This window comes from Syngnathus leptorhynchus, chromosome 13 (assembly GCF_054491065.1).
Source record: "Syngnathus leptorhynchus isolate UIUO chromosome 13, UIUO_Slep, whole genome shotgun sequence".
In the NCBI taxonomy this organism is placed as follows: Eukaryota; Metazoa; Chordata; class Actinopteri; order Syngnathiformes; family Syngnathidae; genus Syngnathus; species Syngnathus leptorhynchus.
The window spans coordinates 8,518,373-8,542,676 of record NC_141207.1 but is presented as its reverse complement, the minus strand read 5'-3'; the positions used below and the strand labels follow the sequence as shown (position 1 = coordinate 8,542,676).

At 46.5% G+C, this 24,304-nt stretch overlaps 5 protein-coding genes across 6 annotated transcripts in view; all 5 read right to left on the bottom strand.

Moving 5' to 3' along the window:
• Positions 1-380, bottom strand: part of lpp (LIM domain containing preferred translocation partner in lipoma) — a 71,371-nt gene extending 70,991 nt beyond the window's left edge. For both annotated transcript variants that reach the window (XM_085929145.1, XM_085929146.1), the window contains exon 1: positions 214-380. The gene's annotated coding sequence lies outside the window, so the exon portion shown is untranslated. The remainder of the gene's footprint in view (positions 1-213) is intronic.
• Positions 381-590: 210 nt separating this feature from the next.
• On the bottom strand, positions 591-2,014 carry lsm2 (LSM2 homolog, U6 small nuclear RNA and mRNA degradation associated). The gene is made up of 5 exons (XM_085928411.1): positions 1,919-2,014; positions 1,662-1,729; positions 1,511-1,541; positions 1,275-1,334; positions 591-1,155 (listed from the first exon to the last, which is right to left on the bottom strand). Exons 1-5 carry the CDS (start codon positions 1,919-1,921, stop codon positions 1,030-1,032), a joined length of 288 nt encoding a protein of 95 aa, XP_085784537.1. The 5' UTR covers positions 1,922-2,014; the 3' UTR covers positions 591-1,029.
• Positions 2,015-2,239: 225 nt separating this feature from the next.
• inpp5d (inositol polyphosphate-5-phosphatase D) lies at positions 2,240-7,617 on the bottom strand. The gene is made up of 26 exons (XM_085928408.1): positions 7,448-7,617; positions 7,323-7,386; positions 7,072-7,207; positions 6,859-7,003; positions 6,648-6,788; positions 6,466-6,556; positions 6,327-6,404; positions 6,173-6,250; positions 5,981-6,104; positions 5,804-5,910; positions 5,627-5,729; positions 5,361-5,557; positions 5,178-5,295; positions 5,022-5,118; positions 4,824-4,962; positions 4,636-4,744; positions 4,467-4,555; positions 4,295-4,376; positions 4,044-4,133; positions 3,874-3,984; positions 3,706-3,785; positions 3,554-3,641; positions 3,338-3,484; positions 3,051-3,276; positions 2,563-2,990; positions 2,240-2,467 (listed from the first exon to the last, which is right to left on the bottom strand). Exons 1-26 carry the CDS (start codon positions 7,585-7,587, stop codon positions 2,427-2,429), a joined length of 3,249 nt encoding a protein of 1,082 aa, XP_085784534.1. The 5' UTR covers positions 7,588-7,617; the 3' UTR covers positions 2,240-2,426.
• Positions 7,618-8,340: 723 nt separating this feature from the next.
• Positions 8,341-11,802, bottom strand: gpr17 (G protein-coupled receptor 17). The gene is made up of 2 exons (XM_085928333.1): positions 11,137-11,802; positions 8,341-10,014 (listed from the first exon to the last, which is right to left on the bottom strand). Exon 2 carries the CDS (start codon positions 10,003-10,005, stop codon positions 8,995-8,997), a length of 1,011 nt encoding a protein of 336 aa, XP_085784459.1. The 5' UTR covers positions 10,006-10,014; positions 11,137-11,802; the 3' UTR covers positions 8,341-8,994.
• Positions 11,803-11,960: 158 nt separating this feature from the next.
• myo7ba (myosin VIIBa) lies at positions 11,961-24,262 on the bottom strand. Its single transcript, XM_085927655.1, has 46 exons — positions 23,466-24,262; positions 23,272-23,373; positions 23,052-23,204; positions 22,541-22,725; positions 22,348-22,469; positions 22,134-22,276; positions 21,958-22,071; positions 21,724-21,877; positions 21,582-21,658; positions 21,390-21,509; positions 21,040-21,179; positions 20,659-20,869; positions 20,456-20,591; positions 20,223-20,392; positions 19,998-20,138; positions 19,762-19,920; positions 19,576-19,668; positions 19,405-19,499; positions 19,245-19,329; positions 18,907-19,125; positions 18,632-18,832; positions 18,354-18,563; positions 18,006-18,170; positions 17,644-17,937; positions 17,280-17,570; positions 16,847-16,966; positions 16,613-16,786; positions 16,268-16,495; positions 16,026-16,193; positions 15,838-15,955; positions 15,608-15,734; positions 15,380-15,540; positions 15,134-15,315; positions 14,949-15,067; positions 14,724-14,878; positions 14,474-14,627; positions 14,261-14,416; positions 14,058-14,163; positions 13,882-13,995; positions 13,734-13,821; positions 13,556-13,662; positions 13,293-13,478; positions 13,104-13,220; positions 12,934-13,017; positions 12,744-12,863; positions 11,961-12,647 (listed from the first exon to the last, which is right to left on the bottom strand). Exons 1-46 carry the CDS (start codon positions 23,535-23,537, stop codon positions 12,552-12,554), a joined length of 6,732 nt encoding a protein of 2,243 aa, XP_085783781.1. The 5' UTR covers positions 23,538-24,262; the 3' UTR covers positions 11,961-12,551.
• Between the last annotated feature and the right edge of the window lie 42 nt (positions 24,263-24,304).

Below are 24,304 nucleotides of genomic sequence, written 5' to 3'. Positions count from 1 at the left end.
GCGCTTTTCCGCCACTTGACGTGCTAACGTAGCGGCTAAGCTAGTGGGGGCAACGTTCGCATCAAAAGCAATGCATGGGCAGCGGAAACAAGTCACATATTGGGCTAAACTAGACCGAATTTCACGAGGTTTATGTTTATGCTAAGGGAACATAACTGCATGAAATATTATGACATAACATTCGAAAAAAAGAGACAGAAAATGAACTCTTACCTGTTTAAGAGTATTTGCAGTTTTCTCGTTGTGACTGTATGGCCTCGGCCACAAGAGCATCATTCCACGCAATGTGCAGGCATCCTTATTTTAGTGTTCGTGACTTCCACGTGGATGAATTGTGCTGACACCCGACTGGGTTGAAGCTGTGACGTGTCCGTCAGTGTTGAGGGTGCACCGGTAATAGGGGCATTGACGAACGTTCCGCGCTGCATGTGCATTGCATTTATTTGAATGCATATTTAACTACATTTTAAAAATTATTTTGCAAGATTCCAACAAAAACTTTTGACAAAGAACTATGATTTTATGCTCATAAGATGAGTTTCATCTGGAGTAAAATATTGTATGATTAACCATAAAGATTTGCCATGAGATTTTGCTTTTTTTTTTATTTCCCAGAAATGAATATTTGAACATTTACACTTGGTATCATGAGGCCAAGCATAAAGTCACAGTAAAAACAACAAAAAAAGACATCAAAACACAACTTTAAAAAAATACCTGTTTTCATACAAAAGTTTGCCATTTGCTTATTTTTTTTTGGGGAACAGTAAACAAACTAAGAAAGGTATGAAATCTGCTGTGCTTAGGTGACTTAACCAAACCCTTTCCAAAAATTATTAAAACATTAATACTCAGCATTTTTCAACCTTTTTAAGATGTATTCTTAATATCAAATATGGAGTTGACTAACAAAGATGAGTCCATACCTCTTTTTAAAGAGAACACAAAACAACTCAAATCTTCTTTGTGACAACTGAACCATGATTAATAAAGACCCTAAGCAGCGGATGTCCCACCCACACCTGCGGCTCACTGCTTCTGCTGCATGGCCTCTTTGCGTGTGGCGTCTTGAAGTAGCTGCGTGTCCACCTCGTCGGCGGGCAGCTGCACGTAGCGCACCACCGAGCCGCGGATGAAGCAGTTTTTCACTGACAACTAAAAGTGACCATCACAAGATCTCGTGTCAGTCGGAATCATACAACATTGTGTCAGAGTCTAGTGGAAGGCCAATTGTCAAACATTTGATTATGCTGGGATAAAGTCACATGACTTACCATGTGTGGATATTTTTCTGGATCCGTAACACTGATGTCTGTTAGCTTGATGTTGAGGTACTGCAACAGGAAAGAAAAGAGCATGTCAAGAGTTCAGGTTAGCAACAACTTTATTTTTTTTTTATTTTAAATTGCGTGCCATTTGACACACAATTGTGTTCTCTGCAGAAACTTTCCACAACACACATTTCTAAAAAAAATAAAAAATACATGCAAAAAATAAATGGTATTCATACCTGGTCAACTGAATGAAGAGTTCCACATATGCTAAATACAAAACAAATGGATTAATAAGTAAAGTGGTGCGGCCGCGATAGTTGCAATCGATTGGGTCACACAAGGTAATTGGTTATCACTTTTAATCAATACAATAAGATCAAAACTCACCTCAGATCGTTTTTCAACTCCACCACTACGTCTTTGCCCACGAGCGATTTGAAAAAGGAGTAGAAAAGCTGAACATAAAAATAGAGCACAAAACGACACAACAACGTTAGCTTGGTAACAAGCTAACACTGGAGAGGACGCAGTTAGCACACAAATAAACAAAACATGGCCATCGTCGCAACAACAAGTTTCACTTAACATCGTCCAAATGCTTCAAAGTGCGACAAATTCATTCATTCGAGCCGGTTTTTCCTCACCATTGCTGCGCCGTTTTGATTTTTGCGGCGTTTGGTCTGACGTCGATGATGTAGTAATACGTACTCCTACGTCATTTCACCGCGACAGACTGTACTGATAAAGGGAGTTTATCAAATGTCCGCTGGGTGGCGCCATTTGACAAGGAATGGGATGAAATGCATACCTACTCAGCTAATGTGCACATTTGTTACTAAATGATTCTGAAGTCAAATGGATGCTATTTATGAAATGGGCTCTACAAGCTTCTTCATTTATTTAAACATTTATTAGATCGTTTTAATGGGTGATAAAACACACTAGTACTGCAATGTAAGTCCAGATCTTATGTTTATTGGAACAATGATCACAGTGGCATCAAACATCCAATATGTGCAAGATGGGACTGCAAACATTCATTGGCTGCTATAGAATGGTGCAATACATATACATATATATTAGGATGATAATAATATTATTCAGCTCAAAAGAAATGCAGCACGGGAATAAAGGAATAGCTACAACCAGGGCTCACATCACGGAATGACCCTTCTTGGCAACGTTGTGATGCACTGAAAAGAGGAGAAAAAAAAAAAAGACAAGCAAACTAGAAGGAAAGGGACCAAGCCAACAATTGCTTTGTGAAGTGTGGAAAGCATCTCCTTACCGTCTTTTTGGAGCTGCGTCTGGCCCGGCCTCGTTGGCGGTCTGTGCTTGCCTGGGAGTTCCGAGCTGTCCTTGTAGTCTCTGGGTTTGACTGCCTGTGGATCTGGAGGTGCCGGGCGGATTTTGGTGGGCAGCGGCGGTCGGCTGTTGACCACGCAACCTTGCGAGCGGGATGGAACCACTGGTTTCTTGTGCTGGACGGCGGGGGCCGGAAGAGGAGGTTTCGACTCGGAGAAGGTGAAGGAACGATTGCGAGGGGTGGGCACCGGGGGGCGTTCGTGCTCTCCGTCCGGTGGCTTCGCTCCCAAAATGGAATCTGGCTGAAGGAGCGCTTTCTTCTGTGCGGCATCCTGGTCCTTGGACAGACTTTGTGATGTTCTCATGGAGCAGTAAAGTGGATTGTCGAACATCTCTGATGCCTGGATATCCCTGAGAGACAGAATCCCAATTTCCACCATGTTGATGTGAACCGTGAAAGCAGCCACTTACGCTGACTTCAAAGTTTTTGCGGTGGGACTCTTCTTGGTGTCCATCCCGGCTTGGCCACCGATGGGGAGGTTCCTCGGCGGTGGCATGCTGTAACTCCAGCCTTTGTCAATCACGTTGCCGCTCCTGTAGGACACCTCCATGTAGCTCGGGTTAGCTATATCATGGCCGGCCACCGTCCGGTCGCCGGTTTTGCCTTTGGAGTCATCTCGCTCCACTTTGACAAAGTCTGAGACACAACAAAATAGATGAAGCCAAGGTTTCTAAGAAAATGAAGCGATGGGACTCACCGTATAACTTCTCGGTGGGTTTGCCTTCGGAGGCGTGGAGCTGAATGCCGCCGGTCAAGATGCCGGATTTCTCGCCGTGGTGCGTGAGCGCCACTTGGAACTCGGTGTAGCAAAACTGGGCGGCTCGGAGGGCCACGCAACCCTCACCTTGGAACAAATGGGGAAAAAAAAAAAATCCTCCATTTTGTACTTCATTTCTTTTTCGGCAGTCTTTACCGTATGACTCTTCTGAGTCCGTGGACTTGACGCAGATGAGGATGTGCTGGTCAAGAAGGTACTCGGCGTCCGAGATGATTGGCGTAAGCTGGATATAGACAAGAGTCACTTGGTTCTGGGACTGATAACACGTTCTTGAACAGAATACTTACCTCAACTTGGTTCCCAAACCACACTTTGATGGAACCGTCCGAATGCTCCGTGTTCTCGCCTTCGTAGGTTCTGACAGTTTCTGAAGGAAATCAGTGAGTGTTGAGTTTTTGGGGAGGTTCTGCTTTTGAAGCCGATGCCATTGGGGTTTTTGCCGTCTGTCGGCTTACTCTCCAAGCAGCTGGAGTGGTATTCGATGAAGAACTTGGTCTTGGACTTTGTCAGCAGGGTGGCCTTGCAGTTCATGATCTGGATGCCGCCTTGGGGCGCACTGTTTGGATCTGGAGAAAAAGAAAAGGAAAATACACAACTCGGAAAGTCATCCAGAGCGTGAACAAACCTCGCTTGGAGACAAACTGCGAGGCCACGCCCACTTCAAAGGAGGCGAACACCGGGGAGTGGTCGCTGGTCATAATGTCGTTTGTGCAGCCTTGCCAATCACACAGGGATCAAAAGGTTAAAATAATTCTAAAAATGATAAAATAATATAATTATACAATTTTCCAAAATCATTTTTATTGTATTTTATATCTATATAAATTATTTTGGAAAATTTGGGGGGAGGACTGAAAAAAAATTCACATGACTCACCGTAGGCTTGACAGATCACATGGACAAGAGGGTACGATTTCCACAGGACACGATCGCACCATGACGGCAAATTATATTTCGTCTGCCAGATATCAATGTCAACAATGACATGAAAGTATTTCTTTGAGAAAAAAACAAAAAAAAAACTGCAATTGAGAAAACCCTAACGTACCCCTGTGGTTTTGGCCTTTGTGTAGGCATACTTGTCACGAGTGTAGCGCTCAAAACGATACGTGGGCGCAAATGTGATCTCCTCCTCAGCTACCATCCCAAAAAAAAAAAAAAAAAAGAATAAGTCATTAGAATTTTGAAAAGCCCGACTTTGCTCAATCAAGACGTACCAAAGTGGAGGAAGACTTTGTCATCGTTGATCTCCATGTTGAGCTGGTCTCTGCACAGGAGTTCCTGGTACTGTTGCAGTTTGATCTTTGATACGACATTCTCGGCTTCCTGACAAAATGGCGGCCAAAGAACACAGATCAGAACGAGCGCTTAAAGACAGCTATAGCTATTTTTCTTTGCAATTTACCACATTCGGAAAGTCCACGCGATAGTTGAGATCACCGAGCCAGAAAAGGTGCGTGAACTGATGGGTGATGTCAAACGGATTGAGTTTCTTGTCTCCCAGATTGAGGAATCGCAAAATGTTCAAGTAGTTCTGGTTACGCCTGCAAAAACAGTTGAAATTGGAATCTACGAGCAAAAAAAAACGACAAGTCGTGCCCACCTGAGCTTTTTCTCGCTTCCCGACGTCAGGTGACTGTTGACAAATCCGAAGGACGTTCCGTTGAACATGAAGGACACGCCCACTGCTCCTTTGTTTCCTGAGAGAAAACAAAAATCCAGTAACTTCACCAGCACAGGAACATTTAACTCCGCCTACCCAAAGTGTTGGCAATCCCCGTCTTGACACTATCGGAGAAAACATGCGAGATCCTGTTTTCGTGCTCCGGCTTGGCCAGGACCAGAATCCGAATGTTCCACAATGTTTGGATCACCACCTAGGAGGTCGGAAGCCTCGTTAGGGTCAAACGTGGCGTGAATGTCAATCTCCTGACGGGCAGACCTGTTTGAAGCTGATATTGGTGATGTCCCTCAAGACGGCTTTCACCGTGTCGGCCCACTCCCTTTCGCCCAGAGGGTCCTCCTGCGTCCCGATGACGTAAATATCGTGCGAAATGTGATCGGCCGTGTCATCTTGAGTCTTCCCTTGGCCTTTACACTGAAACCAGGAAGTGATGTTGCGAGGTGGACCGGCGTTTCCTGCGGGGAATGTCGGAAAAGCTGAACACTAGAATTTCTTACCTACGATCCGGAAGTCGAGATTCTTACCCATGTTCCAGGTGCCGACGAAAACCGTGATCATATCCGGTTCTGGCTTTTCGGAATGTTTATTCTTCATTTGTTGAAGAAGCTGACAGAAACCTTCTCGTTTCTGACGTCGGGAGAAAAAAGTCTCGACAATGAGATTCTTGGATTTCTTTCAGTTTTGAATATTGGGTGTCTGACCTTGGTGTTGTCAAAAACATACTCCTTGCGTAAGATCTTCTCTTTCTCAGTCTCCACAAAGATGACCAGCTTGGCGTGCATCTTCTGCGACTTCACCAGCTGTCTGACTGGGGAAGAAAATTCAGGGGTCAAGGGTCAGCGTGAGCCAGGAGCCACAGAAAACAAACAGATCCTTACTTTTGTTGTGGACAAAATACTTGTCATCGGGTCCGTCTTTTGCTTTTTTGAAGTGAAGCTTCCCGCCTTCCACGTCAACTTTTATAAATAACTTGGTGGGGATCCCCAGAGATTCTTGCTTGACCTTGCGTTTGAGAGTCAATGATCAAATGAATGACTAAACAAATATTTCCCAGAAGGTGTCAGGGTTACCTCAAAGACAACAGGAGGGATGAGAGACTTTCTATGACCTCCTTCATAACCCACAGAGTTGAAGACCGCGTTTATAGCCTGAATGGAAAGGAGCGAAGTTTTAAACACGACATCCTTGCTCACGGCTCACGTAGGACCGAACATCTGTGGTTACCCGATCCTCGATGGAGTAGAGTAGTTTGGTCAGTTGCTCCAGCCTCAAGGAGACAAATTGATTTGGATCTGCTGGAATCTGAGAAAATAAAAAAAATGTTGACGACTTAAGCTGGATACAAAAGGAGCCCGCCGCTTACTTGTTTTGGAAGCGGCCCGATGCCTGGCGAGAGCTGCTGGTCCAACGCTCTGTGGCAAACTTCCAGAGCTGGTAAGATGCGGGAAATTTCACTACCACCCAAAAAGATGTCTTAATAATTGGGAATACGTTTGTCTCAGAAAAAAAGTGTTTCCGGTTCCTCCCATTTGCAGATTAGCGTACCTGTTGAGGTTCTTGCAGATTGCCCCGGTGAGCTTCTTGAGTCCAGGAAGGCTGGTGTTCCCACTCTGGACTTGCTCAGCATCGAGACAGATGGAAGTCCTGAAGTAGTCAGAAATTAGGGCTTGCTGCTCTTCTGGTATCCTGAAAATTCACGTCAAAACGTTTCATCACAGGAACTAGCCGTTTAAGTTTGGATTCAAAATCATCATACGTGGCCATGTCCATGTGTTGGAGCCTCATCAAGAAGGTGTCTGATAGGCTTTTTTCAGCTTGGTCAGTAGACCTGGTGTCACCGTCCTTCGAGTCGTTGACCGTGAATTTCCTGGGAGGAAGCTGTGGTGGAGGATTGTTGGAGTCTGGAGAACAAAGCAGCTCTTTTTGGATCTTGCATTGGACTTCAATTTTGAATTGAATGTGTCCTTACCAGGTTCCTCGTCAAGCTCCTCCTCCCTTTGGATGGCATACTGCAGATGAGTGATGAGTCCCAAATTAGGGTCGTGGTAAGCTTCCACCAGCTCTGGAAGCATGGAAAAGAACCTGATGGGAACTCCTTCTGATGCCTGGAGAGAAGATAGAAGAAGACAAAATCCTTCAACATTTCAAGTGTTCTGTCAAGTCATTCACTCCCATTGACGTCAAAGATCCAATTTAATATGTTTCGAAACCTTGACCCACCTGGATGGACAGTTTCTTGTCTTCATTGGGTAGGATTCTGTACGTGTATACCTGGTTCTGGAATCTGTGGTTAACATGATTAAAGTTATCTTGATCAAGAGAAATATCATGTGCAGTGTACTTACAAAACACACAGGGCGAATGCTCCTTGTATGGACTCGCTGTCCCGAATGAGGAAGCTTCCATCTTTGGCTGCTTTTGAAAGCAGATCTTCTGTCTTGGAGCGAGTGATATTGCCATGACACCAAGCGTGCTGGTTGTGCATCCTGACAGCTCTGGCCTCTTTTCAATCCAAACGATTTGACATGAAATGCCGAATGTTTTTCTTTTTTTGGGGGGGGGAGATTCATCTTTCACTGCTCTTTCATTCTCACTTCCTCATTTTAAGCAGACACCCATACCGCCCCCCCCCCACCACCACCACACACACCACGCGTTCGCACACACACATGCCGGATATGTCACACGTTCATAAATGCAAATAGCTGCACAAAATGACTTTTTTTTTTGTCATTTGGAGATGTTTTTATTGTAAATTGTAGCTTGTATTTTGATGGAGTCTGTTATGTGTGACAATGAAAAATCAGGAACTCACCAAAAAAAAGGAAGTGCCAATAGTTCAGCATATATGTGAAATAAATTGATAGAAAAAAGATCTCATATGTGGGTCAGCAACTGCTTAAATGAATCAACCTGATCTTCTACATTGAAGTTATTATCTGATGATCAGCTTGAATGATTATAAATGCAAATTTGGGTGTTAACAATAGTCAGGAAGCACCATTTGCCCTTTTCACGTAATGGACAGGAAACATTGCAGAACAAGGAGGAGGAAAATACATGGCTGAAGAAAACCACAAGCGGAGTCACGTGACATAAAAAAAAAGTTGATGTGCAAATGACAACTGCTGCCTGCCTGGTTTTTAAATAGCTACTTTACAGTAAACCTTGATGGCAAAAATCATCTGTTTAGAAATGGCTCAGAGATTGACTTACACATTTTTGTCATCATGTTTATTTTTGGCAATATAAAAGGCAGAAAAAAGCTCAGAATGCTCCAAATGTATTATTTACAATGATTTGGATGCATAAAAAAAGCAATAGGAGTATAAAAATGTCATTGTGTTAGCTTTGCTGTAGCATTTTGGTTAACATACAACAGTGTACCATTATTTTACAAATACAGTATTTTTTTTCCTTCGTTTCCATACTTTAGACAAAAAAAGTGAGGGCTGTACTGAAGGGGAAAAAAAGCTGAAGCAACAAAATTTAAGTCCAAATTCTACGACAATTTGTTGACTTTTACACCACTGGCGGAGCTAGGATTTTTTTTCCCCTCGGGGGCCCACGGGGTGGCCAAGGTTATTTAGGGTATTTTTGTTGTTGTTCAATTTTCACAAAAAGCCGATTCAATATATTTCATTACAGAGAACCGTGCGAAATGTGGAAAAAAATAATAATCGGAAAATATTCCATGATCTGGCCTGGCCCTGAAGAATCCAAGCAAAATCAGTTGCCTCGCAAGCCCTCTCTTGCTCCGCCTTTCTATCGCTTTCTGCGATAACTGGCAAACAACCTTTTGAACATCAGTTCTTTTGGGGGAAAAAAAGCTGGTTGGTTGCAGCATGGAAGTCACAGAAATAATGTTTGGGCCTCATTTGGCAGATCCAGTTCAAAATTCTGACTTGGCACTCACAGAGCTCTCGTGGGTCCCCTTCAACTCGGCGCTGGTCGCCCCGGATGCTCCCGCCGCCTTGCCTTTGCACAGCAGTCGTATCAAGGTGCCGCGGAACTTTTCGGCTCCGAACAAGTAGATGAGCGGATCCATGGCGCCGTTGAGGCAGGTCAGGAGGGAGGTGAGCCGGTTGGCCAGGCTCAGGCCTCGGCGTGTCCGGCACGACGCATCCGGGTAGCCGTAGCCCAAGATGAAGGTGGCGCGGCTGGCGTGGTAGGGGAGAAAGCACACCACGTAAATAAGCATGACCAAACCGATGGTGCGTAGCGCCCTCAGTTTTAGGCCGGGCTCCAACCGAGACCCTCGGTGCAGGCTGCGGATGATGAGCAGGTAGCAGGACAACGTAGCCAGGAAAGGCGGCGTGAAAGCCACAGCGAGGGAAATGAGCGCCTTGCGGGAGGCTTTCTCCCGGTAGAGCTGCAAACAAACGGTCGTGCCGTCCACCTCTAGCGTCTGGTGGGTCACCAGCAGGGGCGCCATGGCGACGGTGACAAGCGCCCACAAACTGAAACTGATGATGTGGGCATAGCGGGCACGCCGTATTTTGAGCGAGCGGACGGCGTGGACCACCGCCAGGTAGCGGTCGCCCGCCACGCAAGCCAGAAAGTACAAGCTAGCGTACATGTTGACGTAAAAAAGGAAGCCCGCCAAGCGGCAGGGCACCTCGCCAAAGGGCCAGTGGCCCCCCGTGAGGTGGTAGGTGGCCCTCAGGGGGAGGATGATCACGTAAGACAGGTCGGCCACAGCCAGGTGGGTCAGGAAGATATTGGCCGGGGAGGATGTGCCACGCTGGTGGGAGAAGATCCACAGCGCCAGGCTGTTGCCGTTGAGCGCTAGGAAAAAGATCAGGATGTAGAAACTCCCAAACAGGACGTTCTCCGTTGCTGACTCCACCGCGCAGTTTTGGAACGTCTGATTGGACGGCAGCTCCGTCGTGGCATACTCCATCTTTGGTGTCTGTCAAAGAATATTTTTCAGAAATCTGTCATGTACCGTATATTGACAATCTTCGTTTTGCTTCGTATTCGTTACGAGGATCAGATTAGACGGAGCGACGATTTTGGGCTCTGCAGAGGAAGTCTTGATCTTTGAGCAAGTGAAGTCATGATCAGATTTTTTTTTTTTTTTTTTTAAACCACTAGCGACACTAGCATCTATTGTTGGGCAGTGCGGACCGGCCTGTGACAAACTCCCCCCCGGCTGTGCGGCGTTTCCTGTCTTTTCTGCTGATAACCGAGAGTTGGCGAAGAGATTATCGGTTATGATTCTACACCAAGGACTAGTCTTGCAATCGTGTTGTTCAGGATCTAAGTCTGTGATCTGTACTTGACGAACTGTCCGTGGTGCAAATATTTTTTTTTTTTGGGGCCAAAAGTTAGCAAGACACAAAACGACTCAGCAGAATTCAAAGTGCCGAATGTGTCTAAATCGTCAATCATAAGTGGTAACCCCAAAATGACCTGGGTGGATATTCCCCCAGTTGCATCGATCTCACATGGAGTAAAGTTTGACTAACACATTCCCACATTCCATTTGAGATGTTGTGTTATCTTTTTGGGACACACCTCGCGCTTAATCATCCTCGACTCCTGTCCCCTGGGACGACCCCCCCCCCACCTCACTGTATTTATTTCCCTTTCATCCCCACAGTGGGATGGAAAGGACCAAAAGTGAAAAGTTATTTTTTTTGGGGTCAATCGCAAACTCGTAGATATTCAAAAGGAGTGGCGGGAGGAGGAAATACCCCAAAAGAATCCAATTGCAGCCGGCCGCCCTGACTTTTGGTGCCTTTGGGGATTGCGTGTGCATTTGGGTGTGACGGCTTTCAATGAGGGGCATCGGGCTGCCAGCGTTCAGAGGCTCAAATCGGGAAAAGTAATTAGAGGCAACTCAAAGAGCCAACATTAGCATGTCAGTAATCCAATGACAAAATCACAAAGGTCTTGTAGCCTCGACACCATCAAGTTGATTCATCATCAGAATAAAAATTTCAATTCCATAACATTTGAATGGATTGGATTATTGTGTCTTGCAAAAACATAACTTTTAAGAAATAGAATATCTTCAAAAGTGTCTTACCTGATCTTCTCCAAGAAAGCCTGATGGAAAAAGCGCTTGCAAAGATGTCAGGGTTGGGATAAACAGGTCGTGCTTCTTCTTAACCTTCCCTCCCACAAGATGTTCTCATGGACGAGACGGCGGCTCTTTTTGTGGCTGTACAAATTGGACAACAGAGAGAGGGAGTCCCGACGGGAGGCTGGGGTTTGAACCCTGAACCCTCCCCTTTCTTCCTCCTCAGAGAGCCACTTGTTGAGCTCCACAATAGCCTCGAGTCAGACTAAGTGGGGAAGAATGGCATGCCTCGCCCGGTTGGGGACCCGTCGCTCCGTGGAAACCATGAAGACCACCCCTCCCCTCGCTGATGGAGACTCGATTGACATGTTTATGAGTGAGATGATTGCTCAAAGTTGCTGTCTTAAGGTTCCGCAGAGGAGAGCAAAACAAGAGTGCTGCTGGTGGGAAGGAGAAGTGGACAAGGGAAAGGGTCGAGGGAGGGGGGGGATGTTGGACACTCAAGAAACAGAGGCCCTTGTTGGTCCCCCCCCCCTGCCTCCCGGGGGCATGCCGACTCACAACGGCCCCAAAAATAATCAGTCACATAGCCGGCGGCACAGATGTGGAAAGCGGAGAAATATTTCTTTCATAGCACAGCTGTCCTTACACATCAGGCCTTTCTGCTCTTTGTCCTCGTCTTCATGCAAATGGACGCCGTCAATGAGGCCACTATCTACGCTACTCTGTTAATCGAGCGCTAATTGGGACAAAGCGTAGCCCCCCCCTCTCCCGTCCCTCTCAACTAAAGACTTTGTCGGGGTGAGACGCTCAGTCTGCCGTGCGTATACGCAAACCCCTCCCTCATCACGCTAGAAAAAAAAAAAAAAAGAAACGGCGTCTTGTGAAATTGAATGCATTGATAGACGTTTCTTAGAGGTTCTTCACGGTCTTTGTTGTTGTTTGCTAATCTAAACTGGGTCAGCTGTCCTGTTCTGATGGCAGACAACCTATTGTGGGCAATTTTTTCAAAAACAATTTGTTTTTGTTGTATTTAGTTTGCTTAGATTTATTATTTTTTTTGCAGATTTTTAGCAGAGTTGATTTCTACATTTTTCTTTTCACCTTCATTTTTTTTTTTAATATCCTTTGCTACTTTGCAGTTCCGCTTCAGTCTATCATCTATTGCGGGTTCGCCTGCTTGCAGTTCAAAACAATCTGTATGGATGATACATTTACGGGAAAACATCTCGTCCATGTCGCATAAAATGAATATTTATTTCTGAAGAATCAAATCAGATCAAGCAAATGAATAAAGGTCAAATATGATTGGAAGGAACTTGAATAAATACTTCAAATGTTTTCCAGCACTAGCATCAGTCGAGTTTATACGTATCTTCAATTTTTGAGAATGATTGATCTCCATACGCAGTTGTTGGACATCAGTTAAAGCGCTGGTTCCTGCTCTGCACTGGCCTCCTCTCTTGCATGTAGTACATATTGACGTAGGAAGTGATGAGGTCGTCCATCTTGTAGCCCTTTTTTTTTTTTTTTGGACAACACACTTCCTGAGTCGAAACCCTCAATTTGCAAATTGGGAAGTCGTGACAGAAAACAAAAAAAAAGGTGCTCACCAGTGACGTTTCACACAAGAATTTGTTGCCCTTCACCAAGCTGCCGATGGTCATGTGGAAAAAGGTGCTCCCGCTGCACCAACTGGCGATGCTGGTAAACGGATGGTTTGCCAACACTTCCTGCGTGGGAGAAGAGACGTCAACAACATAGATGACATCCATCAACGTTCATCAAAAACCTCCGTCTGACTTTAGTTTTGGGGTGTATGATGGTGAGTCCTTGCTTGCTGATGGCGATGCGCACAATGTCTGGGAAATTGGACTCGGAGGTTTGCTGAAATGATGGAAAAGGAGAAGACGTTGTCACGGTTGTGGCTACGAGGGGCGATTTGAACGGAGGAACGCGAGAAAAGGGATTACCTTCACTTCGAAGAAGGCGCAGCCGAACGTCGGCCAGCGACAGACCACCTTGAGGAACGCCACCTTGGCTTCGTCGCCGGTCATTCCCGCTTGCTTGTTAAACGACTCTACGATTTTCTGAGGTCGATAAAACAAATACTATGTGCTGCTGTTCTGGTTCGCAAAAGCTTGACTATAGCACAGTCGTACCTTCTTCCACTCGTTCTCAGAAAAAGCTTTGAGCTGGTCACTGGGTACGAGTTCTTTCAGCATCTTGGGGATGCTCGCAAACTGACTTTTGTCGTTACCCACTTTAATGAGGAAGAGCAGGGAGGCGATGTGGACCATGTCGTCCTTGGTGCACACGTGGTAGCCCCGCAGGTACTTGGGGACTTCCTGGAGAGGAAAAAAAACAAAAAAAAACAGCATGCAATCCGCTTCTGCTTCAGCTTAAGTGACGATTGGTTGTGCACCTGAGGGAAGTGAAAGATGAGGTCTGCCTCCAGATCTCTGCCAGGGATCACATTGAACCACAACTTCCTCATAAAGAAGACCAGGTAGGGCATGTTGACTTGACTAACTGCACAAACCACAAATAGGCTAAAACAAAAATGGCCGCACAGAATGTCATCAGTCTGTTGTGACAATTACCGTCTTTAATCCGTTTGTTCTGCTTGGACCAGTCTGTGATCTGCCTCAGACTGTCAAAGAAGTAGTCGGCGTCATTGAGACTGAGGACCTACAATGTGAGACGAGAGTTAGGAGAAATTCTTTGTCCAAAGAAAGATATCAGAAGGACCTTGTCATGCGTCTTAATAAAAATGCTGAAGCCGTCGGCCGTCGTCAGTTGAAGTTTGTTGGAAATGTTCCGAATGAGATCTCTGATTTTGGTGCTGGTCGCCACCTCGAAGATCTGGGAGGGGACACACAGTGAGGTGCGTCCAACCTTAAGGGTGAGACACCAGGTTGTCGTACCTCCCCATTGTCATTAGGGAAGTGGACTTTGTGGAAGATCTGCGTGCTGTTCTGCTGGATAGCGTCCACTTCCACATGGTGCGGCGGAAGCTTCCTGGGCTCCATTCTGCTCCGGAACCCCAAAAAAAATGTTTAGTCATCAAAACGAGAGTCCAGCGATATTTTACACGGCCGCGTTTTGAACCACCCGGGCTTCTCCTGACCTCAAAGAGCTCTGCAGTCGTTGCAGGCAGTCGGAGGCCAGCGGCTGCGTGCGTCGCGACTCCAGGAATCGCTGAGCGTGCTTCAGAAGTGACTGAGTTGGAGGGAAGAGTCCACAGCACAACCACAGCAGCTGCCAACCTTGTTCCAAGCTGAACCTGAAAAATGGAGTCGTAACGTGACACGACCATCACGAGAAGGTGACTGCACCTTACCGGTTGTTATTGCTGCTCATCTGCTTCATAATTTGGCAGTAGATCTCATCTCGGAGAATCTCTTTTTCCGCAGCGGGCCCAAAGATCTGGTCGGTGAGTTCCAGGGGACTCTGCATCTGCTTGGTGGGGTAGTCGCCCATGTACTTGAGGATGGGTGCACGAGGAGTCAAGGAAAAAACATTTGGATTCTGGTGAGGCCATTTTTTTTTTTATCTTGTGGAGATTCGAAACGACATCGTTAAGAGGATATCGGTGAAGGCCAGACAGGCTTTGTGGCTCAACTCGGAGTTCCCCGCCAGCTTCTTGAGGAGCGGCTGTCTGATGGGCTCGCGCGAGTTCAACCACAGTCTCTCAGGTGCTGCGTTTCGTGACATCACTTGCCGGTTCACGTCCTTCGCTGGCTGCCTGTAGATTGATGGACCAGATCTTTTCTAGATCAGACACATCGAGGTTGCTACAGAGGATGTGATGATACCTGAAGTACTGGAGGGAGAACTCCCTCAAGGTAAACGGCGCAAGTCGCTCCACCGTGCCCGTCTCTTTCTGATTGGCCAGGATACTCTGCCGCTGGTTGGGCGACAGGCTGAGCAGGCTCTGACGAGGAGAACCAAAATTGAAACCATCTCAGAGAAGATGCACCATACGGACCTGTCTCTGTACCATGACTTTGTTTGTGGGTCTGTTGAGCGTGGGCAGAATTAAGATGGCCTCCATGGGGACGGCCCCCGTTTTTCCCGTGCTATCGTTTTTCCCATTGATCCAGCCGCGTTGCTGCGAGAACTCGTTGTCTTTGAGTATGACGATGAGCTCGCCTTTCTTGAAGCTGAGGAACGTCGGGTCATCTGTCAGAAGGACGGAGGTGGTTGGGGGTTAGTAATGACCACGGCCTGCGACGCCGTGACAAACCTTGCTTGTCCATCTCCGTCAGGGTCACGGCATACTGCGAGCGCTCCGTCAGTCTGCTGAGGAACATGGTGACCAGTTCAGCCATGTCCTCTGCCGTGGCTCCACTCAGCGTGAAGTCTCCTTTCAAAGTCAGCAAAGACACCACTGGGCCTTTCGCACCTCTGGAGAAGAGAAGATGCTTTTAAGTACAGGTACCCTCAAAATCCATTCTTGCTTTCTCATCTCTACCTCGTGGAGTTAACGCCAGATACTTCCGGGAAGGAGAGCTCCAACAGCCTCTTTTCTCGCTCATCCAGGAAGGTGATGCCAGTCCAGTTGATAGCCACGATGAATTTGTTCTTTGGCAGTGGAGGACCTGGAAACAAGGAAGAATCCATTTGCCTCAGTTCCACTTTGATGGATCAAGAGTGGAGTCGTTTGGACGTCGCCTCCAATATTCTCTTGAGCACAAGTCCTACCTGACAGCTTGACCATCTCATAGAACCTGGAGAAGAAGATAGGCCACGTCTCACGGGCGTAATCGACCATCTCTGCCTTCACCGAATCCACATTTTGCAGGGAACTCAGGTAGGAACCCTTGCAGAAAAGAAGCCCAACATCAGAGCCAGCAGAGGCTCACAGGTGACAGTAGAAGGACGTAACTCACCTGAGCGTGGGCCGTGCTAACCATCTGCACCCATTTGCCTTCAGATTTGGCCTCCAGCAGGGAGTTGCTAATGCACGCCTGCACCGCCTCCTTCACCAACTCGTCGCTGTTATCCGAGCCATGCTGGATATAAAGATGCTTGGCGGCCAGTTGGACAAAGTCATCTTCCTAAAATCGTTTCAGAATGGAACATAAAAATAGTTTACAGATGGAGCATCAGTAACATTCAGGTCCGAGCTTACCTTCTCCATTTGGTACTCGCCGAACTTCAGGCCATGGACGACCTGGCGGTAGATAAGATCGGTGCTGATCTGGTCTTCGGCGCAGTCGTGCCACGGCGTGAAGATCTCCTTGCGGAAGAACAGGCGCCAGGGCGCGTGCTGCTCCTGTCCTCCGCGCCGCTTCACCTCCTGCTCGCACTGGGAGATGGCGTCCATCACATGCTCACGGCCACCTCCCAGGGCCCACACCTTAACAAAAAGACATTACTATGACCAAATTTCAAAATGAATACAAAAATAAAGTCAATAAAATTAATGAATTGAATTCAAATTTCAAAATAAAAAAATACTATATATGAATAATACCTTTTCATACAGAGCAACATAGAGGGAAAAGCCAAACGTGTCTTTTAATTTGACTTTGTTGGCGAGGAGCTGGCAGAGCTCCTTGGACGTGGACGCCGAGTCCATGGAAAGGTTGATGGCGCGTCCGTCCATGAGCGTGACTGACACCACCATGGGCTTCTTCGTCCTGGTTGCCTATCATCATCAGAGAATTGAATGACCCCGCTCGGTGAAAAACGAAATGAATGGCGGTACCTGAAGCTCGAGCCAGGAAGGTGGCTCCCCTCTTGCGCCGTTGATGAGCGTGCGACGCAGCCTCTCGGTACAGTAGGAAGCGTAACCGCTCGGAGCAGAGCGGATGAAACTCTGGATGTACTGTCAAGCATAACACATTGTGTGGAAAGACAATGTCAAAAAAAAGGCTGAAAATGATAACGTGACATCTTATCAGCGTAGCTAAAGGCTAGCTCACCAACTTGTCACTTGTGAATAAAAATTCTTTAACAGTATACTTGAAAGTTGACATTGTCGAGTGCTTATGCTATTTTCTCTTATTCGCCAGCTCATTAGCTAGCCACCGATTGGTTAGCTTCCACGTATTTGTCATTTACGAACAAAAGATAAAGACTATTTGATAAGCTTCCGAGTGGCAAAATGGTGTCTCGGGGATTCAAAATGGCCTCCTCACCCTAATGATCTGTTCGCTCGGCGGGAAGACGCCGAGACAGAGCGAGAGCAAGATCCATCCTCGGAAGTAGCTATTGCGGTTGTTGTTGTCCTGCAGCTGCTTGCAGATCTGGCAATAGATCTCATCCCTGAGCTCGCGTCGGACTATGGCATAGCCCACGATGATGTGCAGCTTCTCCAGAGACGTGAGGGGCCGGTCCAGGGAGGGACCCTCGCCGATCAAGACATTGCCACCGTCCTCCTTCACCGTCTCTAGGCCAGGAGCCTTGGATACTTCTGGCTGATCCTCAGACTAAAAGTGATGTAGTGCAGTTGAAGTCATTTCCTGAAAAAGTCTTAAAACAGATTAACATTCAGAGTATAACCTCTTCCGCGATGATGGAGGGTTTCCGGAAGCTGGACGAGGATTTAGGGATTCCGTTTTCCTGAACGCTGGAGGTTTTCCGAGTCCGAGACAGAAGATCTGTGACGGTGGAGCCCTTCCTGTTGCGAGGAATCCCTTCAGGGACGGTGTAGACCTTGGCATTTGGGGTTATTTCACCTGGAGCTGCCTTCTTGTTTCTGGACAGGAGGTCTGTGAAGATGGATGGCTTTCTGTTTGGAGTGGACTCCTCCGGAACAGGGGAAGGCTTCGGGTTCTTTTGGTTTCGGAGCACACGCTGAAACGAAAACAAATACAGATGTACCATATCGTGTGTGTACAACTGTATTTCAAAAGGTCTTTTACCTGATCCAGCCCGACCATGTGGCTGAGACGTCTGTTCTCTCTATTGATGACGGCCTGAGTGACAAAGCGATCCTGTGACGAGCTTCCCTGGACTTGGAAATGTTTTTTAGGCTCAGGAAGATCTCCCATGAATCGCAGGATGATCCACCAAACTGTCAACGAGGCCTGGAAAACCAAAAAGGACGTGAACATACAAATGACATGAAGGAAGGGGCGAAATAATTCGGGCTACGTTCCAGACAACTGGAAAGTCGCTAATGAACAAATTGCTGCTAACTTGTTAGCTGTTGCTAAACTACCGACTTCCCGACCAGTCTCGAATGCCCAGTTGGTAAATTTTGGAAGCACCTGCACGTCTTCTTCATCCTCGTGGTAGAGCAGCGGGCGTCTCAATCTCTGGCGGATGTGCGAAGGCGACGCACCGCCCTGGAAAAACATCGACGCCAATTTGGAGAAAGGATAATCGTCCAGATCATCCTGGTCCTCTACGGGCGGGACTTCGTCCTCAATGCTGTCAATGTCAATCTCCTCCAGGAGAACCCGCTTGCTTTCCAAGGCCTTGAAAGCACAATAAAAAAATGTTTTGATATCAAAGCAAGACTTGGGGGAGTTTTGAGGATCCTCACCTCAAACCCATCGGGCGCCTGCCCCTCTTGGCCTCCCACGATGACGGGCAGGAAGCGAAACATGTCATCCACTTGCTGATCCATCGTGGACTCAGACTGCGCTTGGGCCTCCATCTCCTTCTGCCTGAGCACATCCTCAAGATGCTTCTGACGCGCCAACATGGCCAGACGCTCGGCTTCTTTCTCTTTTGCTGACAGATCCTGGATGAGATACAAACACATACATAGAAACGTTTCGAAGCGTAAACCACGTTTTTGTCAGACGTTAGTCTTACGCTTCTCCTCATGTTCTTGACAGTCTTCCTGGCCAGCAGACCTCTGGTGTGCGCCTGCAGGAAGACCACGGCGTCCCGTTTGCGTTTCCAGTCCTTTCGGGCCAAGTAGCCCCGCGCCTGTGCCTGCAGCAAGATGGCCGCCTGCCGCTTTCTCTTGTACTGGAGGTGCATCTGGCGTGAGCGAACCTGTGCCTGGAGTCTGGCAAAGCCCTTCTGGACCTAAAATATATCCGATGAAGAGTGACAGTCCCGAAAAAAGGAGATGGTGGATTTTGATATTCAGTACCTAAGAGAACATTAAGTTGTGCAAAAACGTTTAGAGGCGTTATTGAACTCACCACACGGTACACTTGTCTCCCTTTGTGTCCTCGCCAGTGCTTCTGGATGACGAGAGCACCTGATCTTTTCTTGACAAACTGTTTCCTGCAAAGAGTCATAAAAACAGCTCATCAATAATAACGATCAGAATACTTTTGATTGATACCTTCTCCCTTTTACCTGTATTTGTAGCCTCGTAGAACCTTCTGGATCAAAAGTGCCTTGGCGTTGAGTTCTTTCATACGCTCCACTTCCAGCATGGTGTCGTGAAATTCCTAAGGGCCGTTTATTTTTTTTATGATTTTAAACTTTTTCCTTTGTTATCAGATGATTCATTCAAAGTCAGCTCACCTTCAGAAAGATCTTTGTCTTTCCCGTCTTCCAGTCACCCTCTCCGACCAGCAGAGACTCGCAGATACTTTCGCAGCATTTCTCTTTGCTTTCCTGTCAACGCACAGTCGGGAAAAGAAGAAGCTAAAACCGCATCCAGAAAAATTATTTGAGCGGCTGAGAAGATAAATAAAAAGGTCCACGTACCTTATGTGGGTCACAGATGTAGGTCTTGAGAAGAACCCGGTAGCGGTCCAGGAACTCGTCAAATGTATAGCGAACCGGATAACCCGCTTTGCGGATGTTGATGGTCTCCATCATGCCCGAGTAGCGCAGCTGACGCAAGCACAGATCTCTGTCAAACAGCTGAACACAAACAAAAACACAAACAGATCAGAAAGTGTCCATTTTTTTTGGTGTCGTTAAAGTCGGTCCGTTCTGACCATGGGCTTCTTGTAGTCGTTGGGTTTGATGCACCGGATGAAATACGGCTGACACGCCATCAGAGTTTTCATCAGAGACTCTAAGGATTGGCGGAACTGACCAGTAAGTGTGGGAATTCGCTTTTTGCCGTCGTTGGCTTGCTGTTGGACACACAAAAGATGAGCGGCTTTGGATTATGTTTTCAAACAGGAGCTTAGTTAGCATTACGCTAAATGTTAACTGACCCTTAGTGTGTTTGTGGGTGTGTTGATGGTCATCCTGGGATTGGCTGTGATCTTGGTACTGTTGGAGGAAATGTCGTTGTGAAAGACCATCTTGAGTAATTTATTACTGGATGTTTCCACCAGCTGGATGAAGTCTGGGCTCAGGGCGTCGCGGTTCTTCTCCAGGAAACCTTATTCAAGAAAACACTATTTAGTTTTTCCCCATCTTTGGATTTTACGATTTTTAGTCTTACCTTTGGAGTCGTAGTAGACGACGCCGGCGAAATGATTCACTCCGAATTGAGTCTCGTAGTTATTCTTGGGAGGGATGTAGATGTTTCCCTTCCCGTGGACCTGATTCATTTTTTGGAGCATGGTGGTATCTGTACCCTGAAACGAAAACATTTGGAACCTGCAATGTTTGGATCTAAAAAAAAAAAAAGAGACATTTGGGAACCTTGGGGAAGTTGCTTTCTTCATCTATGAGCGCCAGTATGTTGAGGGTCTTATGGGCGAGCACATCCAAAGTTTGCTGGTTGTCTTTGTAGTCGATGCGCTCCCACACGATGTTTTCTCGGGCATACTCGTCCTGCTCCATCTTGAACACGTGCTTGACGAAAAACTGCTGGAGCTGCTCGTTGGCGTAGTTGATGCAGAGCTGCTCAAAGCTGCAGTGGTGAGAAGTAAAGTCCAGTCACAAATGTTTACTTTTTTTTTTTTTTTTTTTAAACACAAATACAGTTTTAGCTATTTATTTGAAGTTACAAAAACAACAGATAAGGAGCCGGATCATAGATCATGGCAGACGACTCGGATTCTTGAGAAGGGGAACACTGACCTGTTTGTGTTGAAGTTCTCGAAGCCAAAGATGTCAAGGAGGCCGATGGACTGAGTGACCTCGTCCGACTCCCCGGCCGGCTTATGAATGGCAGCATTGATTTTGTCCACCACCCAAATAAAAAGACGGCCGTAAATAGCCTGGCGGACCGTAAAGAAAATGACTTCTGTCATAAAGTGTGTCCACCGAAGCACAAAAGGTTCACACACATGTACGCAACACGCACACGTGATTCATTCACACACACACAAAGTATCTCATCAACAAAACAAAATGGAGATTCCCAAACTCTAAAACCTATGAGCCGGGACAGAAAGGTTATTACAGGTCAAGGAGTGACCTCCGGTTACCTTGACAAAGGCGTCCCTGCCATCCAAGGCCTGTGCTGAGGTCAGAACTTTGCTCACGCTTTCCCGAATGGTCATAAAGGAACGCTGAGCGAGACTATTCTCAAGAACTTTAGGATCCACCTAGAGGACAAGAGCAATCACAGGAAGGGTTGCAAATCCAGCTGGGATGTCCTATCAAGTATTTTTACCCACCTCCAAAAGTTGGCTGACCATGTCGAAATGCAATGAGGAGAGGACTTCGCAACCCTCCATATTGTTTATGATGGTTTCTGAAATGGAAGGAAGTGAGAGTTGAGAATAGTCAAGCCCAAGATCGGAAAGTTTGAACTCTCACCTTCAAAGTTGACATTGCCGATGTGCAGGATGGCGGCGAGCAGTTTGCAGATTTCCCAGGTGTCGTTCTCGCTGAACATGAGGATCTTTAGAGCAGATCGGAAGTGAGCGTATTCCTTAATATCGTCACGACCTTCGCAGCTGGTGCACTTGCCCTGTTCATATAGTACACAAGTGTTTTCATCCAGGAGTCGAATCACCGCTTTTATACAAATATCAAGAGCGCGTTCCATACCATCGTCAAGTAATTGTATTGAGCGGCGCTCCCGAGCGAAAGGATCTTCTTTTGCTCGGCCGGCATTCCCATCAGCATGTAGTAGAAAACATGGTAGTTCCTCTCCTCGTCTGCCTGGAAAGTCAACAGTCTTCAACTTTCGAACAACGCGGGTTGATTTGGTTTCGCCAGCTTACCTGGCGACACACCCTGGACTTCTCCAGGAGGTACTGCTCGATGCGAGCCCCTTTGATGGCGCCCCCTTTGGTGAAGTTGATATCAATGTACTTCCCGAAGCGGCTGGAGTTGTCATTGCGGATGGTTTTCGCGTTCCCGAAGGCTGCAAGGAATTCGAGAAAATGAGAAGCAAAGGAGATGCCTTGATCGAAGAAAACCAGTGGCGTATGCTACCTTCCAAGATGGGATTGGCCTCCAGGATCTGCTGCTCAATCCAGGAATGCTGGCCGCTTACCGCCGCTAGGAACTGCAGCATGAGTTTGGTGCTCTCCGTTTTGCCAGCCCCCGATTCACCACTGCGGTGACACAACACAAACATTTTCAGAGGTGTTGAATCCAGGTCTAGAAACCTGGAAAGTCCTCAAACCTGATGACACAGCACTGGTTCCTGCGGTTGCGACGCATTTTGAAGAAACAGCTGTCTGCGATGGCGAAGACATGCGGCGGTAGCTCGCCCAGTCGTCGGTCCGTGTACTGGTGCACGTGATCGGCCGTGTAGAGCGGCAAAAGCTGGTAGGGGTTGACCGTTACCAGGATGGAACCCGTGTATGTCTGAAAGCACAAAGGTCTGGTTAATGTCTTGGAGCAGGTATATATTCTTTATCCTCTGTGAAGAACAACTTTGAACTTTTATCACGAGAAAGCCATCCATTGCATCACCACGAGTCATGGTGACTGACATTTACAGCATTCATAACTACACGTGACAACACCAGTCTCAAAGTCACTTCAGTTTCCTTTTCCTGGTAGAGCTGGAATGGTCACCATGGAGATGAGTGATAAAACCCCAGGAGAAGGAGGGCAAAGTCCAGGGCACCGATTAAACTCTCCCAGCGAGGTGATTACGGCCTCATAAAAGCCGGGCGGGATAGACTTACGTAGATGAGTCCGTCTTTGTGTCGCACCAGGAGGTTCCTGAGGAGGCCGGCCTCGTTCAGGTCCCCCAGCCGAATCATGTCGTCCACGCCCTGCACCGAGGTGGGGTGCATGGGCCGGAGACCACCCTCGATACGCTTGGTGAGCTTGTGCTCCTGGAAATTGAGCGTTTTAATGCACAGCACCCAAAAAGTTTTTTTATCGTACTGTGTTTGTTTTTACCTTTCCTTCGTCATCGATTAGGTGAAGCTGCCCCGTGTCAGTCACCTTCACCTGGGCGCCGATGGGCACGCCGGCCCCGGTGTCCACCCACACACAATCCCCCTAATTGATCAAAAAATGATAAAAAAACTATTTTTTTTTTTCCCCTTGAAATTCTACCTTCTGTTCGTCTACAAAAATAGAAAAACTTTTACCTTGGACAGATGCATCACTGTGGGAATCTGAAAAAAATGACTTATTAAAAGATCTTTTCTATTAGGACCCATGATATGAAGTCAATCGAAATATTTATGACTTCTTGTGACATTTTTATTTTTTAAAAATTACGTATGCTCATCTGGGACCTCTTTCACACCCCAAGCCCAAGTTTGCTAATTTGAGATGATCTTAATTTTTGTTTTGTTTGGTCTTTATCGGAACGGCAGCATCATTACATAACACACTAGTGTAACTTTTTCCTTGCAATGAATTCATAAATTAGATTTTTTTTTTTTTTTTAAGTTGTCAAAAAACGGTACCTCTCGTCCTTTCAAAACAGGATGAATTTGCATTTAAAAACAGAATCAATCATTTTGCGTTCTTAATATGCGAGGCAAGTCTTACCTGATACTGTTTTCTCTTGTGAGCTGTTGCTCCCTTAACGACGCTGAAAAAGGAAGTCTTTTCTTTTTTTTTTTACGACTCTTTGACTTTGCTCCTGCAGAACCACCCAGTGACAACAGTACATGAATCAACATAGACAACACATGGATGAAAAACAAAAAAACTACTTGCCTCTTCAAGCACGAGTAAAATCTGACACAAAAAAAAGTATAATATGTTGTCCTTAAAAGTTCAACACAACTGAACTGTACTTACCAATTTTTTTTTTGTTGGATTGTAAAAGTTTAAGCCACTGTAACATTATATATTTAAATCTGTGATTCTTTCATACACCACTAGAGGGCGTCAGAAGAGGAGCTGAGGCCGAACTCAACTGGCAGTGCTATTAATACAAATAGGAAAAAAATGTTGAATGTGAGAATTTGAAACA

Coding starts and splice junctions, on each gene's coding strand:
- lsm2 (XM_085928411.1), bottom strand. Junction 1,542..1,661: donor GAGTTGAAAAACGATCTGAG/GTGAGTTTTGAT, acceptor TTTTGTATTTAG/CATATGTGGAACTCTTCATT. Junction 1,335..1,510: donor CTCTTCATTCAGTTGACCAG/GTATGAATACCA, acceptor TTCCTGTTGCAG/TACCTCAACATCAAGCTAAC.
- inpp5d (XM_085928408.1), bottom strand. CDS start 7,587: ATGCACAACCAGCACGCTTGGTGTCATGGCAATATCACTCGCTCCAAG. Junction 5,730..5,803: donor ATGTTTTTGACAACACCAAG/GTCAGACACCCA, acceptor TCCCGACGTCAG/AAACGAGAAGGTTTCTGTCA. Junction 2,991..3,050: donor GCAAAAACTTTGAAGTCAGC/GTAAGTGGCTGC, acceptor TCTGTCTCTCAG/GGATATCCAGGCATCAGAGA.
- gpr17 (XM_085928333.1), bottom strand. CDS start 10,005: ATGGAGTATGCCACGACGGAGCTGCCGTCCAATCAGACGTTCCAAAAC.
- myo7ba (XM_085927655.1), bottom strand. CDS start 23,537: ATGGGTCCTAATAGAAAAGATCTTTTAATAAGTCATTTTTTTCAGATT. Junction 15,735..15,837: donor TGAGATGGTCAAGCTGTCAG/GTAGGACTTGTG, acceptor CCTTGTTTCCAG/GTCCTCCACTGCCAAAGAAC. Junction 15,541..15,607: donor TCTGGCGTTAACTCCACGAG/GTAGAGATGAGA, acceptor TCTCTTCTCCAG/AGGTGCGAAAGGCCCAGTGG.